Source organism: Rattus norvegicus, chromosome 19, assembly GCF_021556685.1.
Source record: "Rattus norvegicus strain SHRSP/BbbUtx chromosome 19, alternate assembly SHRSP_T2T, whole genome shotgun sequence".
NCBI lineage: Eukaryota > Metazoa > Chordata > Mammalia > Rodentia > Muridae > Rattus > Rattus norvegicus.
Genome location: NC_141552.1, coordinates 30,545,010 through 30,560,337, shown reverse-complemented (window position 1 = coordinate 30,560,337; position 15,328 = coordinate 30,545,010). Strand labels below are relative to the sequence as shown.

Below are 15,328 nucleotides of genomic sequence, written 5' to 3'. Positions count from 1 at the left end.
CTGGAGCTCACTGACGTGGCTTGCCTGGCTGTCAGGGCATGTCAGGGACTTGCCTGTGTCTGCAGGTGAGTGCCACAGTGCCTGCATTTTTACAGGGTGCTAGGGAACACATTTAAGTCCTCATGCTGCAACAAGCACTTTAGTAACTGAACTCTCTTCTAAGTCCCTAGATTGATTTTAATAACTTGAATGTATGTATGGTATATGTCTGTGATATGTACATTTGCATGTGGTGGTCACACATATGCACAGCATGTGGAGTTGAGGTTGATGTCATGTGACTCTCCGCTTTAAAGCAATTTCTCACTGAATTTAAAATTTGCCAGTTCTGCCAGTCTAGCTAGCGAGATTGCCCTAAAGATACCCTGTTCTCTGCAAGCTTAGGATTTCGGGTAAGCCACTGATCTGCCCTACTTTTTAATGTGATGGGGCTGGAAGCGTTCTCCAACCTTCATTGTTGTACAGCAGGCATCCACGAACCGTCTCCAAGACCCTCCATTTATGGGTATTACGGCGGCTGTGAAGGTTTCTTTTCACCTCAGAGTTTAGAGGGCATCAGGTCCTCTAGAACTGGTGTCATAGGCAGTTAGGAGCTAGCTGATGAGGGTACTGGGAACCAAATCTACGTCTTCTACAAGATCTGTTTTCTCTTAACTGTTGAGACATCTTCTAGCCCCTAGATTGGTACTTTAAAAATATAAGCAGTTGAACGTTTTTTTCAGAGCACTTCATATCATCTCATTTAATTTTTGTAAGTTCTTTGATTTGGGGTCAGTGTCATTTAGTTACAAGCAGTATAACCCTGTATAGAGTCTTACCTTCTAGCTTTAGAAGGGGGATCATTTTGAGGAGGAAATGGGTTATCATTTAAAACAAATAAGACAGTATCTAGAATTTATGCAGTGATCAGCAGATGCAAGTTATTATGGTTTTCTGAAACCCTAAACAGCATGGAGCTATTAAGGGAAGCTGGGGCTGTATGTCTTCCTCATCTGTTTCCTGGGTTCTCTCTCTCTTAAGACTTTGCTCCAAAGTAAGGTCAGTTTAAAGCCAAACAGAAAACACTAAAAAGAAACAACAGAGACAAAACTGGGTTACTGCTTTCTTTCACTGTTTGAGTTTTCCTTTGGATCTGAATTGATCCCAGTGTCTCACACGTGCATGTGTGGTAGAAAGACGTAGTGTGCAGAGCTATGTCTTATACGGAGCTGTAATGGCAGTTCTCTGTTGCTACTCTCTAAGGTCTTCTCCCTCAGGACCTGCCTTCTGACCAGTTATCTGACTGAGCTTTTGATCTTGACACAGTCTCATAGTTGTCTGAGTTTCAGTAACAGCCCTTGATGATTGAGCTCTTTGCTTCTGTTTAGTTAGTCTACTGGCTATAGGAATATGGTTTATTTATGTATTTGAAGTCGTTTTCTGTTTAGTTATATAAAAATCCTTAAATATTGAGATACTTATCAAGCTCAAATAGAAACTAAATTTGAGACATTATGACAGAAAGCAGGGGACATTAAACCACAGCTTTTATGGTCCTGTCGCTGTGCTTGTCTGTGGTTTGATGTGGTTAGTTTTAGTCCTAGGGGTCAAACACAGTGTCTTGTTTGTTGCTGGCAAGGACTCTCTATCCCTCAGCTCTATCCACAGTCTCTTTGGGACCTTTAAGAGTTTGACAGCAGTTTGTGCTTCATAGAGAGACCCTGCTTGAAGACATGATAATAAAATGATATGTGAACTATATTTTTTTTTCAAAATAATAGGAATTTTGAAATGGTGCTGTCTTCAAACATATAAAGGGCTGAACTAGTTATTTCTCATATGCTTACTAAACTGGTTATAAAAGTGTATGATATAAATGTGTTATACATTCCTATTATACCAGTAAGAGGCTGTGTAAAGCCAAGCAGACAAGTGCAGAATCTCCAGAGAGACATTTCTTCAAGTGTCAGTCAGTCTCATATCAATTTCGCTGCCTCTCCTGACTGACCCAAGCATAGAAAAGGCTTTATTTACTGAAACATTTTACTGAAAACCAGACACAAAGGCTTTTCTATGCATTGTCAGTATAAATGCTTTCCTAATGTTACTGGTCAAAATCTAAAACTCAGATGATGTGAAACAGTAGCCCGCAGAGCCAGTAGGGTGCACGAGATACTTGAGAATTCTGGGTAAGACTTGCTCTTCCATTAAGAATTATGCTTTTACAAGACTGTAAGGTTTGCCATTATCAGAAAGGGGTGTCCTCTCCACTGAATGCAAGCTGCTATTGGTCTTAAGGCCTCCTCATCTTGTGTGTCAATAAGAAAATTAAAAGTATGGCGAATTAGAGAATCCAGGTTGCAGAGATGTTACATGTGCTTTTTGTTTATTTTGTTTCAGCTTACATGTGTATTTTTTAATAATTAACAGTCAACTATGCTGTTACTCATGTCAGTGCATGCTTTTCCCAGGACTTAAGAGGCAGGCAGAGAGAGACCAGATTCTTCTATATAGTGAGTTCCAGGACAGCCAATACTACATAAAGGAATCCTTTCTCAAAAAATAAAAAGAAGCTCTACTCAAACATATTGCATGATTATGTGGATTCTTTATAGTTGATTATGTGGTACACTCGGGGGGGAGGTGGAACAACATTCAACACTGAACAGGAAATAATAAAAAATTAAAGTTACCAAAAAATTTATACTAAATATCCTTTCACATATTTTGGAATATTGTTTTAACTAAAATAAGAGCCCATTTAAGACTTGCTTGCCTTTTCTTGATGAGATTAAGGTGAGATCTTGAATTCACTTTTTAGGCACTGTGATCTGAATTTACATCTTTAAACTTGCGCTGCAAGCACTTTACTCACTGAGCTGTTTCCTAGCCCCCATGTGCGTGTGTGTGTGTGTGTGTGTGTGTGTGTGTGTGTGTGTGTGTGTGATGGAGGGGAGGGAGGAAGAGAGGGAAGGGGAGGGGAAGAGAGAGAGAGAGAGTTGTTTTGCCTGTCCAGTCAGGATTGATTGGTTTCTCTGTGTAGCCCTGTCTGTTGTGGAACTCTGTAAACTGTGCTGTCCTTGAATGCAGGTTTCTGCCAATGGTGCTAGAATTAAAGCATGTGTCCATTATGCCTGACTAGAAAAATAAATACATTTGATGCCTTTAAATATGGCCTCATTTCTTTTTACTTACCTAGCAAAAACAAAATAATGCAAAATAATATTTTGCCTGTTTTCTATGATTAAAATTATGTAGGTAATTCTTGTTTTGCTTTGGGCTGATTGAGACAGGCTTTTGCTGTGTAATTCAGGCTGACCTCGAACTCATAGTCCTTCTGCTTCATCTTCCTACATGTGAGAATCACAGGCGTGATTCATTTATATCAAGTATGATGGGTGTATTAATTACAGCATATGGACTAATTGAATAAGATTCATTGTCCAATTATTGCAATGAGAGAATCAACAGGGGGCAATTATAGCTCGACACAGTGTGGAGCTTAGCTGGTTAACAGTCTACTAATAACAAATGGGTTGGATGCAGATGAGTGCATACATTACCCTCAAAATCAAATGTAGGCACCGGACTGACAGCACGTGAATTAGTTAAGAACTCAATTTTATAACATCACCTCAAATTGCTCTTTTCTGTCAGAAGCCATTTGGATATTTAGGGGTACTTGGTTGGTTTTGCCTGAATATCTCTTCCTAGTTTGTTGGCACTAATAACATACTTTTTTTTTTTTTTTTTTTTTTGGTTCTTTTTTTTGGAGCTGGGGACCGAACCCAGGGCCTTGCGCTTCCTATGTAAGCGCTCTACCACTGAGCTAAATCCCCAGCCCCTTAACATACTTTTAATACTGTTGTTGAGACTGTCTCACCAGGTAACTGTTGCTCTATGGACCAGGCTGGCCTCACACTCACAGAGATCCACTTTGCTTCCTGAGTGCTGTATTTAAGGACATTGGCTCCTTTAACATTTTTTAAAATCAAAAGTTGCATTAAGAATTTATTAAGTTATTTCATACTGCTATGTTGCTTTATTTTAATGAGTATTTCTCCTTGAATTATAAGTTTGTTGTATTTGAAGAATGCATTTACAGTGAAAACTTATTTAAATGTAGAATTAATAATTCAGGGTGTTCTACAACACTTGTGGACTTGCTTACTTGACTCAATTATATGTCTCGAGTTCCTTCATATCCCATCTATGGCCGTCTGCTGTCCTTGGGTAGCTAATAAAGGGCCCTGCTTGTTCAAAAGTCATACAAATTTTAAAACTTTACTGATAATAGCACTTAGATTTCTAGCTCATCAAACTGTTTATTAGTGTTAAATATTTATTGAAGTAGATATGACAGTTTATTTTAAAATCAGTAAGGTCTCATAGTAACCTGAAAATGAAGGGACTTTTGATGTGTATGTTTTGTTGTTGTGTGTGTTTTCTAGCTGTTTTCCTTTTTCCTAGATTTGGGACTTGGACAGTTTTGTTTATTTGGTGCTGACCTCTCCCTGTCTGTTGAGATTGGTGGTACCTGCTCTGCCTGTCTTAGAGGTTTTTTTTCTCAAAATTATCAACCCATGTAGGCAAATGAACTTTAAATTTTTAGTGTAGTATAAATAAAAAGTTTAACATTGTCTTGAATATTTATCTTTAATCTGCTGGGACAACAGAATACTTTGGGACACTTATTTAAAAAGATAGCCAGTTGGACTGGTCCACAACCCCCGGGGTCTGAGATGTGAAGAGTACAAGTCAGAGGCCAGCTCAGGCAACTGGGGGATTCTGTTTCAGGATACAACCTTGCCTAGGCTGTGATGTGGCTTACTACAAGTGCTTGTTTACCTGTGTGGAGCCTGCATTCCATCCCAGTGTAAGACTGGAATCCAGAAACTTGAGGTTTCTTTCTGGTTTTGCTGGTTTTTATACATTTGTAGGAGTTCAGATTTTTACTTTTTACTTTGGAATAATTTCAGACTTGCAAAATTAAGTTACAGTTCTTTTAGCTTTTCTTCCTCAAATGTTGACATTTTATATAACCATAGCACAAGGATGGAAACTAGGAAATAGACATTTGTACAGTCCTATTAACTAATCCACCCCTGTTAACTACCCATTTGCAATATTGTATTTCTTTTAATCCTTTTTAACAGGGTCTCTCTATGTAGCTAGACCTGCCTTAAGTTGTTTCCAGTCATCCTGCATCTGTCTTTCATGTGCTGAGGTGACAGTGACATTCTCACTTGGACACTCACTGGTCAGCCCTTCCTAGGCTTGCCTCTTTACTGTCTCTGCTACTTCTCCTGAGGAGTGTGTGCTTTAAACAGACATTTTTCTGCTCAAGCCCAGCCTATGCTAATCTAATGCCACATTAGTTAGTGACTACTCCCTTAGTAGTGGTATGTAGATGACCTTTCAGAACAGAAAATAAGCTAACAGCCTAACCGCTTCCAGCGTTCTCTGACAGTAGCTTTACATCTTCATATCTATACCTGCCCCAACCCACCCAGAATTGACAGTCAAGATTATGTCAAATATCAGAATAACTTTCTGTGATACGTGAAACTGCCATTTGTAAACACAAAAGGTATGTAACATTCTGTGCCCAGCTTAGTAAGCTAGTGTATCTGAAATATCTGCTGCCACATCGGGTTCATTCTGCTTTGTGATGCCAGAGAGGGAACCTATGGACTTGTACACAGTTGATAAGCAGGTCCATGGAGCTGTACTCTTCTTATAAAGTTAGACTTTGAAGGGGGAGGCGGTGACTTATGTCTTGAATCCTAGCCCCCAGGAGACCGAGGCAGGATTCATATTAAATTCAAGGTTAGCCTGGCCTACATAGTCAGAATTCCTCTTAAAAAAATGTCAATGAGAATTTGAAAAGGATTTTTGCCTGTATAATTAAAAGTTATCAACTTTATGAAATAAAATTATATTTTAGGCCCATGATAGAAGAAAAATAATAGACTACATAAAATAAGATTTTATTTTATTTATTTTTTAGATATCTATTCTGTTTATGTACATGGGTGTTTTTGCCTACGTGTACATCTACCTGTACATCAGAAGAGGGGATCTGATCCCATAGGAGTACAGTTATATATGGTTGTGAGCAGCTGTGTGGTTGCTGAGAATTGAACTTGGGACTTCGGGAAGAGCAGCCAGTGCACACTGAACTATGTCTCCAATCCTGTGAAGTGAAATTTTAAATTCTTAATTTCTTTTAAAGTAAAATTTAATTTTTTTAATTTTTGTTTTTATTTTCTTTATTTATTTTGAGACAGGGTCTCATTGTGTAGTCTTGTCTGACCTAGAACTACCTGTGGTGTGCACCTCCACATCTGGCCCCAAGGATGTATGTATGTATGGTTTTTATGTGTATGTGTGTTTATGCATGTACACGGGTGCTTACGGAGGCCTATAGTGTGTCGGCTCCTCTAAAACCGTGCTCACAGGAGCTGTGACCCACTTGAAGTAGCTGCTGGTAATGAAACAGAGGTCCCTGCAAGAGCAGCAAGTGCTGCTTTTCACTGAGCCGTCTCTCCAGCTCCTCAGTTAAAGGTTTCTTGAAATACATACATATATATATTTCATATCTACAGGTGCTTTGTCTGCATGTCTGGATGCAGACAGGAAGAGGCCATCAGATTGTCAGCCACCATGTGGATGCTGGGAACGGAACTCAGGACCTCTGTTGAGAGCAGCCAATGCTCTCAACTGCTGAGCCATCTGTCCAGCCCCTTAAGTAAATTATATATATACACACACTGTTAAGATGGAATTGGTGGTGTATAGAAATTAGTATTTAGATAATATTTGTCTGTAAAAAACATTTTTAAACATCTTAGTACTTTGAGAATCTTTTTAAATCTCTTACACTTTTGGAAAATGGATAATATAACCACTTGATAGTCATTTATAATTTTTAAAAATGACTAAATGTCTGTTTTGCTTTGCCCCATTTGTTTGTTTGTTTCTTTGATGTTTGTATTACTTGTAGCCCTGGCTGGTCTGAAACTCACCATGTAGGCTGGCCTCACACTAGCAGAGATCTGCTTGCCCTTTGCCTCCTGAGTACTGAGATTAAAGTTTGCACTGCCTTACCTGCCTTACTGTGGTGGCTAGAGACACAGTAAATACGAGGTACCGGAGGCTGCTGCTAACAGTGTATATTATTTTGTAGCAAATATGTTATTTAATTATGTTTCATCACTTATTGTATGTATGTGACCATATATGCTACAGCATTGTGTGAAAGTTGAGAACAATTCGAGAGGTTCAGTTCTGTCCTTCTACTATGTGGCTCCCAGGGACTAAAGCCAGGTCATTATTCCTGTCAGCAGGTGGCCTCATCCACTGAGCCATCTTGCCAGCACACAGTTTTTTTTTTTCAAATAAGTAGAAGTATACTTAATGATTAAAAAGTCTCATAGATGCATAATCAATACTTTTTGTTTTTACTGCTATAACAGAGAATTGTATTCTGTGCTTGATCACAGTGCGCTGCAGCGCGGTAGCTCGGTCACAGTGCGCTGCAGCACGGTAGCTCGGTCACAGTGCCCTGCAGCACGGTAGCTCGGTCACAGTGCGCTGCAGCGCGGTAGCTCGGTCACAGTGCGCTGCAGCGCGGTAGCTCGGTCACAGTCACTGCAGCGCGGTAGCTCGGTCACCGTGCCCTGCAGCGCGGTAGCTCGGTCACAGTGCGCTGCAGCGCGGTAGCTCGGTCACAGTGCGCTGCAGCGCGGTAGCTCGGTCACAGTCACTGCAGCGCGGTAGCTCGGTCACAGTGCCCTGCAGCGCGGTAGCTCGGTCACCGTGCCCTGCAGCGCGGTAGCTCGGTCATAGTGTGCTGCAGCGCGGTAGCTCGGTCACAGTGCGCTGCAGCGCGGTAGCTCGGTCACAGTGCGCTGCAGCGCGGCAGCTCGGTCACAGTCACTGCAGCGCGGCAGCTCGGTCACAGTGCGCTGCAGCGCGGTAGCTCGGTCACAGTCACTGCAGCGCGGTAGCTCGGTCACAGTCACTGCAGCGCGGTAGCTTGTCCACACTAGCATCACCACCATGTGTGTCAATGCAAAGACCGTTTCCATCAGCATGCGACAGGAGTACTTCAGCTCCTCTATCATCTCAGGACACACTCTCTGTAATGTCACATGGTTGGTGACTAGATTCAGTTTAGGTTTAAGAACAACTTCAGAAAGATCAAGAGTCCAGGTCAGGCAGGGAAGAATAGACAGGGACTAAATCTCACTGGACACCCACATTCAAAGGGGTGAGGGGTAGAGGGACAGACAGGACCAAGATCCTCTGCAAGAACACGTACTCTTAACCACTGACCATCTCTCCAGTCCTGAAGAGTATTTTTTTTTTTTAAGAAATTTGTCTGTTGTGTCCAAAGCCAAGAACATACTTCTAAATATACCTTAACTTTTTCTATTGACTCTTTTACTTTACTTTTTTCTTTTCTTTTTCTTTTGCCTTTCTGTGTAGCCCTGTCTGTCTGTCCTGGAACTTGCTCTGTATACCAGGCAACTCAGAGGTCCACCTGCCTCCGTCTGCCAAGTATTGGGAGTAAAGGCGTAGGCCACCGTTTTCTGGCTGACTCTTGTGTTTTAAAGGTCATTTGCTACTACAGACTGGATACTACTTCAGGCTTCAGAGTGGATATTTAATTTATATCTATCCTTTTATATATGTTTTAAAACAGTACTTCTTTTGAGGGGGTAGAGAATACACGAATGCCACGGGGTACATGTGAATTCCATAGGACAACCTGGGAATTGTTTTTTTCTTCCACCATGTGGTCATGGGGGTCGAACTCAGGTTTGGCAGCAAGAAGCCTTATCTGTTGGACTATGTTGCCAGCCCATTCTATTCTTTCTTGCCTTTCCTTTTTATGTGTATGGGTTTGCATGAGTCCATGTGCAGGAAAGGTATCAGATTCCCAGGTGTGAGCCGCCACGGTGGGAGCCATGGTGGGTGCTGGTAACTGAACCCAGGCCTCTCACCACCGAGCTGCTGCACTAGCCTTCCCCACTCCACCCCCATTCTCATCAGCTACAGGATTCTGAGGAAATTACTTACCTCTTCTAAATGTTCATTTGATCTCTGTGTAAAACAGAATTGAGTTGGTTTTGGATTGAAAAATGAAAACGACGTGACATTCACGTTGTAGACAAGGAGGGAGCACCAGATGATGTCACACCATCAATCCAGATGGCTTCCAGGCAAATCTGTGCTGTAGGGAAACAGTTAAGACATTGGCAATTGACTCGGGAGACACAGGAGCGTTACCTCAGGTGTCCTTTCATCCTGCTGCACATTATCCTTTTATGTCCCCTTTGCTTTCCTGGCTCCAAGGAATAACTATAACCTTATTATTTACTTTCCTCCCTCACATATTCTCAAGAGTGCGTTTAGAAGACAAGTAGAAATTAGCATTACCTTGTTGAGCATGTCCGATCATGGGGAAAGCCATGCACACTCAGTCACCCCTGACTTCGAAGTCTTACTGGTTTTACATCATAAAGAAAGACTGCATTTCTCCACTCCGCCATCCACAGTGCTGAGGCCAGCCCCAGGCTGTTGTCTTCCTCACACGGATTGACTTCCACCTGATCAATAGTTTCTCTGGCTTGTTCTTCACTCACTTTTAGTCACACTGCTCCCTTGTTTAAAATTGTATTCCTTAGTACCTTCTTAATTCACTCAAACGTATTTCTGTGCCTATTTGTAAATACACGTTGATGGTGGTAAATAAGACAGGTAGCGTCTTAGCCTATGGAGCGGCAAAGCTGGCTTGAACTTTAAAATGTCTGTCTTTGCATGTCATTACAAGCCTTCTGGATTCTCGCTCTCACCTGCTCTCTGTGTGTGCTGTACTCATGACTCCTGCACATCTCTGCCTTGCTTTAGGTGTCCTCCTGCCCGAACGTGCTTCACACCAGCCGCCTCCTCACCATGTCCTCACACCTCAGAGTCTGCCTTTTCTGTAATGCCTCCTTTAGTCTCCCATAAACAGTCACACTGAACTGTGCCAACCTCCACTTTGGCATTTTTGTCGTAGCCCTTGTCTATGAATCTGTAAGGTTTAAGACTTACTTTTCCGCTGACACAATTCGTAGTTTCCATTAGTTAACACTTCCTATCTGCTAAGATTATGTTAAGAGCTAACATAGAATATTAACTTTCCATTGCTGGGAGGAAGCCTCTGAGATAAGCAACCTCTTGGAATGGTAAATTTGTTCTGTCTCATGTTTCAGCACTCTTTTCCTCTGGACCACTGAAAGGGCAGGAAATTATGGCCGTGAGCATGAGAGGGAGGAAGCTCCTCATCTCCTGTCAGCAGGGAAGCAAATGGAGAGGGTGTGTGCAGAGTTCGTGTCCCTCCCGTAGGAACCCTAATAGTGCCATTAGCTAAGGCCCACACCTTTAGCATTAACATTTGCAGAACATTTAAGATTCAAACCATGAAACATACATTATTTCTTATTTGTTAATGGCAAGGGAGGGAACTATTACACTTATCTCTGTGTTGTAGGCTGAAAGGTGAGGCTGTCGTAGTTAGGGAAAGAATTTGTTCAGCTTATTCTTCCACATTGCTGCTCTTCTTTGAAGGAAGTCAAGACAGGAACTCAAACAGAGCAGGATCCTGGAGTCAGGAGCTGATGAAGAAGCCATAGAGGTGTACTGCTTACTGGCTTGATCTTCATGGCTTCCTCAGTCTGTTTCCTTATAGGACCTAAGACCATGAGACCCCAGATGATACCATACACCATGGGCTGGGCCCTCTCCCACCGACTACTAACAGAGGAAATGCCATACAGCTGTATCTCGTGGATGTGTAAGGCTCCTCACTTTCTGATGACTCTAGCTTGTGTTAAGTTGACATGCAAGGCCAGCCAGTACAAAGGAAGGGCAAGAGATCAGGCAGTTCGCTCAATGTTGAGGGCACAGTTCTCTGAATCTGTGAACTTATCATGCTCATAACTTCCAAAATTGGTAAATTATTGTTAAGGATTTGGATCTATTTGATGTACCACATATGAAAATGATGGAGGTGTTTTTAGTTTGGGAAATAGAGATATCTAGAAGAGAATTTTGCGGGATGGTTACATGGTTTATAATTAATACGATGCTTTAATAACGGTACTGTTGAGACAGATAATGAAATCCGAACTCCAGTACTTGCCTCTCAAGCAAATAGGCCTTTAGTTTAGAGATATGTGTTTGATGTGTGTGTAATATTAAATGTAAAACCAGAGAGTTATACTGATACATACTATAAGAATTATGTAAACAGTATTATTTCTTGGTGCATATGGTGTAGGTTCAATAGCCCCTGACATAAAATTAAGGTGTTAACAATTGTCTGCAGCACATGCGACATTTCTGTGGGGTAGGAGGAGTTAGAGGCTTTTAGGGAGTAGAACAATGAGTACAAGCACAATGAGCCGTGACTTAGGCAGGAAACAAAGGCAAGTTGCTGTCTCTGAATCTGTACAATAATAAATTATTTTATTGTTAAATAACTGTGTGACTTAAAATTTTTCCCATGAAAATACATTCAGAGCCTAAGAAGCAAGCATTAGGCTTGAACTCCTCCCTCCCCCCGTGATGTGGGCTGCAACCAATCTATTAGTAGAGTTCATATTTTGAAAATGTCTATATGGATTTCAGGATAATAAACATGTTTAGTTAGGCATGTACCCTATAAAATTATGTTTGTCATGGCAATCTTAACTCATCTGAGTCTTGATTTCTTTCCTCTTGAAACAGCAAACTCATCATTACACTGGGTAAGAACCACAAGAGAAGGAGCGAGTCTTCCGATGAGCTGTCCGATGCCGAGCAGATGCCCCAGCACACATTCAAGGAGCAGCACTCTCAAGTGAGTACTCAGTCCCTGCTGAGGGCTGAGGCACCGTTAGCCGACCTAGGGAGCGAAATGATGCCTCATGGTTACGTACACTCTAGTTGAGTGATGAAAGTGTAATTTATTATACAGTAAATACCTCAGGATAGCGTTACTCCAATATTCCTCTAGAATATTACCACATAATATTAGATATGGGAGGAAATTTATCTGCCCTCCTTAAACCCCTCATTTTTCAGTAGTGGAACTGAAATTCTGAGAGGTTAAATACCAGCACAAGTCCTGGATGGCTTTGAACATGAAGTAGTATCTAGTGCTATCTTGGACTTGCATAATGCTGAAATAAATGGCTGAGATGTTAATTTTAAAAATCATACAAGTTGCAGAACAAATTAATTGACTCATTCCTAGAGTCAGTATTTTTTGTCTGCTTATGTTGAAAAAAGATAACCTATGATACTAAAATCCCAACAGACACAAATACTGTGCATTTTGCCTTTAAAAATACTCAAAATAATCGTATGGGGAGATATATATAATCCACTATAGTGAAGGTCATAATAACTCAGGCCACCCTCTGCTTTCTAATACTTAAATACTACCGTAGGCCGTAGGGGTGGTGGCAATTGTTGAATTATGGGGCCAGAAAGCCCCTGAATGGCCTTTCTTCTTCCTTATGCAGCTTCTTATCCAATGGGAGAGTAGTGGCTCAAGGCTCCTGGGCTGCTGCAAGAGTTGAGGTAAGGGCAGTGACTGAAGCTCCTAATATCACATGGCCTGGCCTTTTCTTCACATGCTATCCATACCTTAGGTAACTTATACTTAACTTATTCAACATCAGAATTTTTAGTTTAATTTTCACTAGAAAAATGCTGGCCATTTTTCCATTTTGTAATTTACCAAACAGTGCAACAGTAGTATAGTTCTTTGTAAAACATATTTTTCTTTTCTCACTGCAGTGATGAGGTTGCTTTGATAAGTGTGTTGCTTTAACAGAACAAAAATTAAAAGTATATTTCTAATAAGTATAATCTTTATTATGGTGTATCTGACTATCATTTTAGACATGAGAGAATGAGCCACATAGCTTTCACTGACAGCAGTGGGTTGTCAAGATGGACTCTTAAAGCTGAATTAGATTTTAGAGACAGAGAAATCTAGAATTGTGAATATGATGCTTAATTTTATGCCTTTAATCTTGATAAAGAGTGCTTTCATAGTTAGATTATATTTAGAGGTGTCTATGCTTTTATAAATATCCCTGCGTCAGATTATAAATATTTATAGAAGACAAATTCTGTCATAACAAAGTATTAGTCACTTAAGAACATAACTTAGTGCTCTCTTTACTCATAATGCAGTGAGCTGGTCTCCTGAGGCCTTTCATAGAGGAGGATAAAAGCCTGAAATAAACTACGAGAGAGAACATGCTACTGTTTAAAAAACCATGGAGAAAGCCAGAAAGAAGCACATTCACCAATTATGTGGACGGCAGTTGCGTGATAGAAAATGTAACTGGGGAAGTGATGCAGCTTTTGCCTTCCCTAAAATGGGATGCTGTATACGTCACTGAGTGGGATTTAGGTCGAGGTCATCTGCAGTCTTCCATCCACAGACTTTCCCATCAGTTAATCAGGCTGAGAAACTCTCCCCAGGATGAACCAACAGTTTATAATAAGTACCCCTTAGTCTGTCTTGTCAAGCTGTGCATTTTTGTGAGTACTGAAAAAATTTTGCAACCATGTATTTACATTTGACTAAAGATCAGTGGGCATTTCAACGTACCAGTAAGAAGCCAAGCAAGCAGAAAAGAAGCTATAAGATAGCTGAAAATATATCTTAAAATCTTAAAAAAATATATATTTCATGACTCTCAAACTTAGTTATTTAGAAATCATAGAAAATGGAACTTCAATAATACATATGTTTTATTATTGTAAATGTCAAGTCAAGTGCAAATTTAAACTATTTAGAGCATTAAGATCTTTATGATGATTGCAGTAGAATTCTAAGCATACATTTAACCTATGTAAATTCATAGAACGTTCCCTTTAGGGAACAATAAATGTTTCATGTATTTTTCAAATTAGTATATGAAAAAGGTGGATTTCTTGTAGTCTTTTTATTACCTTCCCGTCTCTTCCATGTTAGAAAATGTAAATGCAAGGTTGGGCGTGTTGGCACACACCTTTAATCCCAGTACTGAGGAGGCAGAGGCAGGGGCAGGGGCAGGGGCAGGGGCAGGGGCAGGGGCAGGGGCAGGGGCAGGGGCAGGGGCAGGGGCAGGGGCAGGGGCAGGGGCAGGGGCAGGCAGATCTTTTGAGTTGAAGGCCAGCCTGAGTTCCAGGACAGCCACGGCTACACAGAGAAATCCTGTCTCCAAACAGAGAAGCAAACGAAGATGTAAATGCATTCATGTTCAGCAGGAGGGCTGGAAGGTGCTGCTCAGTTATAGTGTACTTGTCTAGCATCAGCTGATCCCCCAGTAGAGCCCTCCCTCCACCAACAAAAAGAGAATAAGCTGATGGTGACCCATCCTAACAAAAGACATGGAATTTGGCTATCCATATATTGCCTTTCTCTCTTTGCATGGTCTTCCAAAGGCCACAAGCACTGCACACTTAGCACAGTGACAGCTCGGTGCCTCAGGTGGCTCAGCAGATCCAGCTCCTTCTGTTACAGCTGGGTTCGTTATGGTTGTACAGATAATGAGGAAGCTCCCACATAGATGCTAGTGCAGAAACCATAGGTAGGAAACACAGGTGATTTTCTGATACTACTTCTGGGGAATGTCAGGAAATAGAACAGGAAAAGCAAGAAGGGTTGGATTCACACAGTAACTACTCATAGACTAGATGATAAAATCCCTCTGCCCCAAATGGTTCACGGAAGTGCAAGCACTCTTAAATGCTTTTGTATTCTGAAACCTACCAAAGCTTTGATTTGTCGTTTGTTCTTCCTTCTGTCCTTTCTTCCTTTCTTTCATTCTTTCTTTCTCTTTTTAGTGAAAGCATCAAAAATTGTGTAACTTTGCTTTAAAAAAATTCTCTTTGAATTATAAAGTCAAAAAATATATTAAATAATTAGGGAGGTAGGTTCTGATTTAAAATTAGACTATTAAAAAGACCTGTTACTATAAGTAATATCTTTAAAAAGGCTCTAGTTGTATGTTTTTGTCCTTTTTTTAACGTTAAGAAAGCTATTAAGACTAGTGAACCACTTTATTACTTCATCTAGAGTGAATTAAACTGAATCATTTTATGTAGTCATTCTAAAAGATTTCATATTATTTTCTACCTTAAACATCTTTACATTCCTTAGAGGACATTTAATTTCTTCTGCATTTAAACCCCAAATAATTACTTAACAAATAACCATTTGATGTAACTTTTAGGTTTGGGACCAATGTGTGAAATCATGTATAGTTTAAAATGTGTATTGCCTATGGAGTAAGTTAATAGCTAAGATAAC

At 40.6% G+C, this 15,328-nt stretch overlaps 1 protein-coding gene and 1 long non-coding RNA gene across 16 annotated transcripts in view; one reads left to right on the top strand and one right to left on the bottom strand.

Moving 5' to 3' along the window:
• The window catches only part of Chd9 (chromodomain helicase DNA binding protein 9), a 223,711-nt gene that overhangs the window by 127,049 nt on the left and 81,334 nt on the right, over nt 1-15,328 (top strand). For 10 of the 15 annotated variants that reach the window (XM_087596599.1, XM_087596600.1, XM_087596603.1 and 7 more), the window contains one exon: nt 11,761-11,872. In XM_087596599.1, the coding sequence (XP_087452725.1) occupies nt 11,761-11,872 (112 nt within the window). Of the gene's footprint in view, nt 1-11,760; nt 11,873-12,539; nt 12,598-15,328 lie in introns of all 15 variants that reach the window. The other 5 variants (XM_087596608.1, XM_087596612.1, XM_087596611.1 and 2 more) reach the window with 1 other exon arrangement.
• On the bottom strand, nt 7,421-10,012 carry LOC147999349 (uncharacterized). The gene is made up of 3 exons (XR_015643956.1): nt 9,843-10,012; nt 9,067-9,220; nt 7,421-8,123 (listed from the first exon to the last, which is right to left on the bottom strand). It is a non-coding gene; the product is annotated as an uncharacterized LOC147999349 (long non-coding RNA).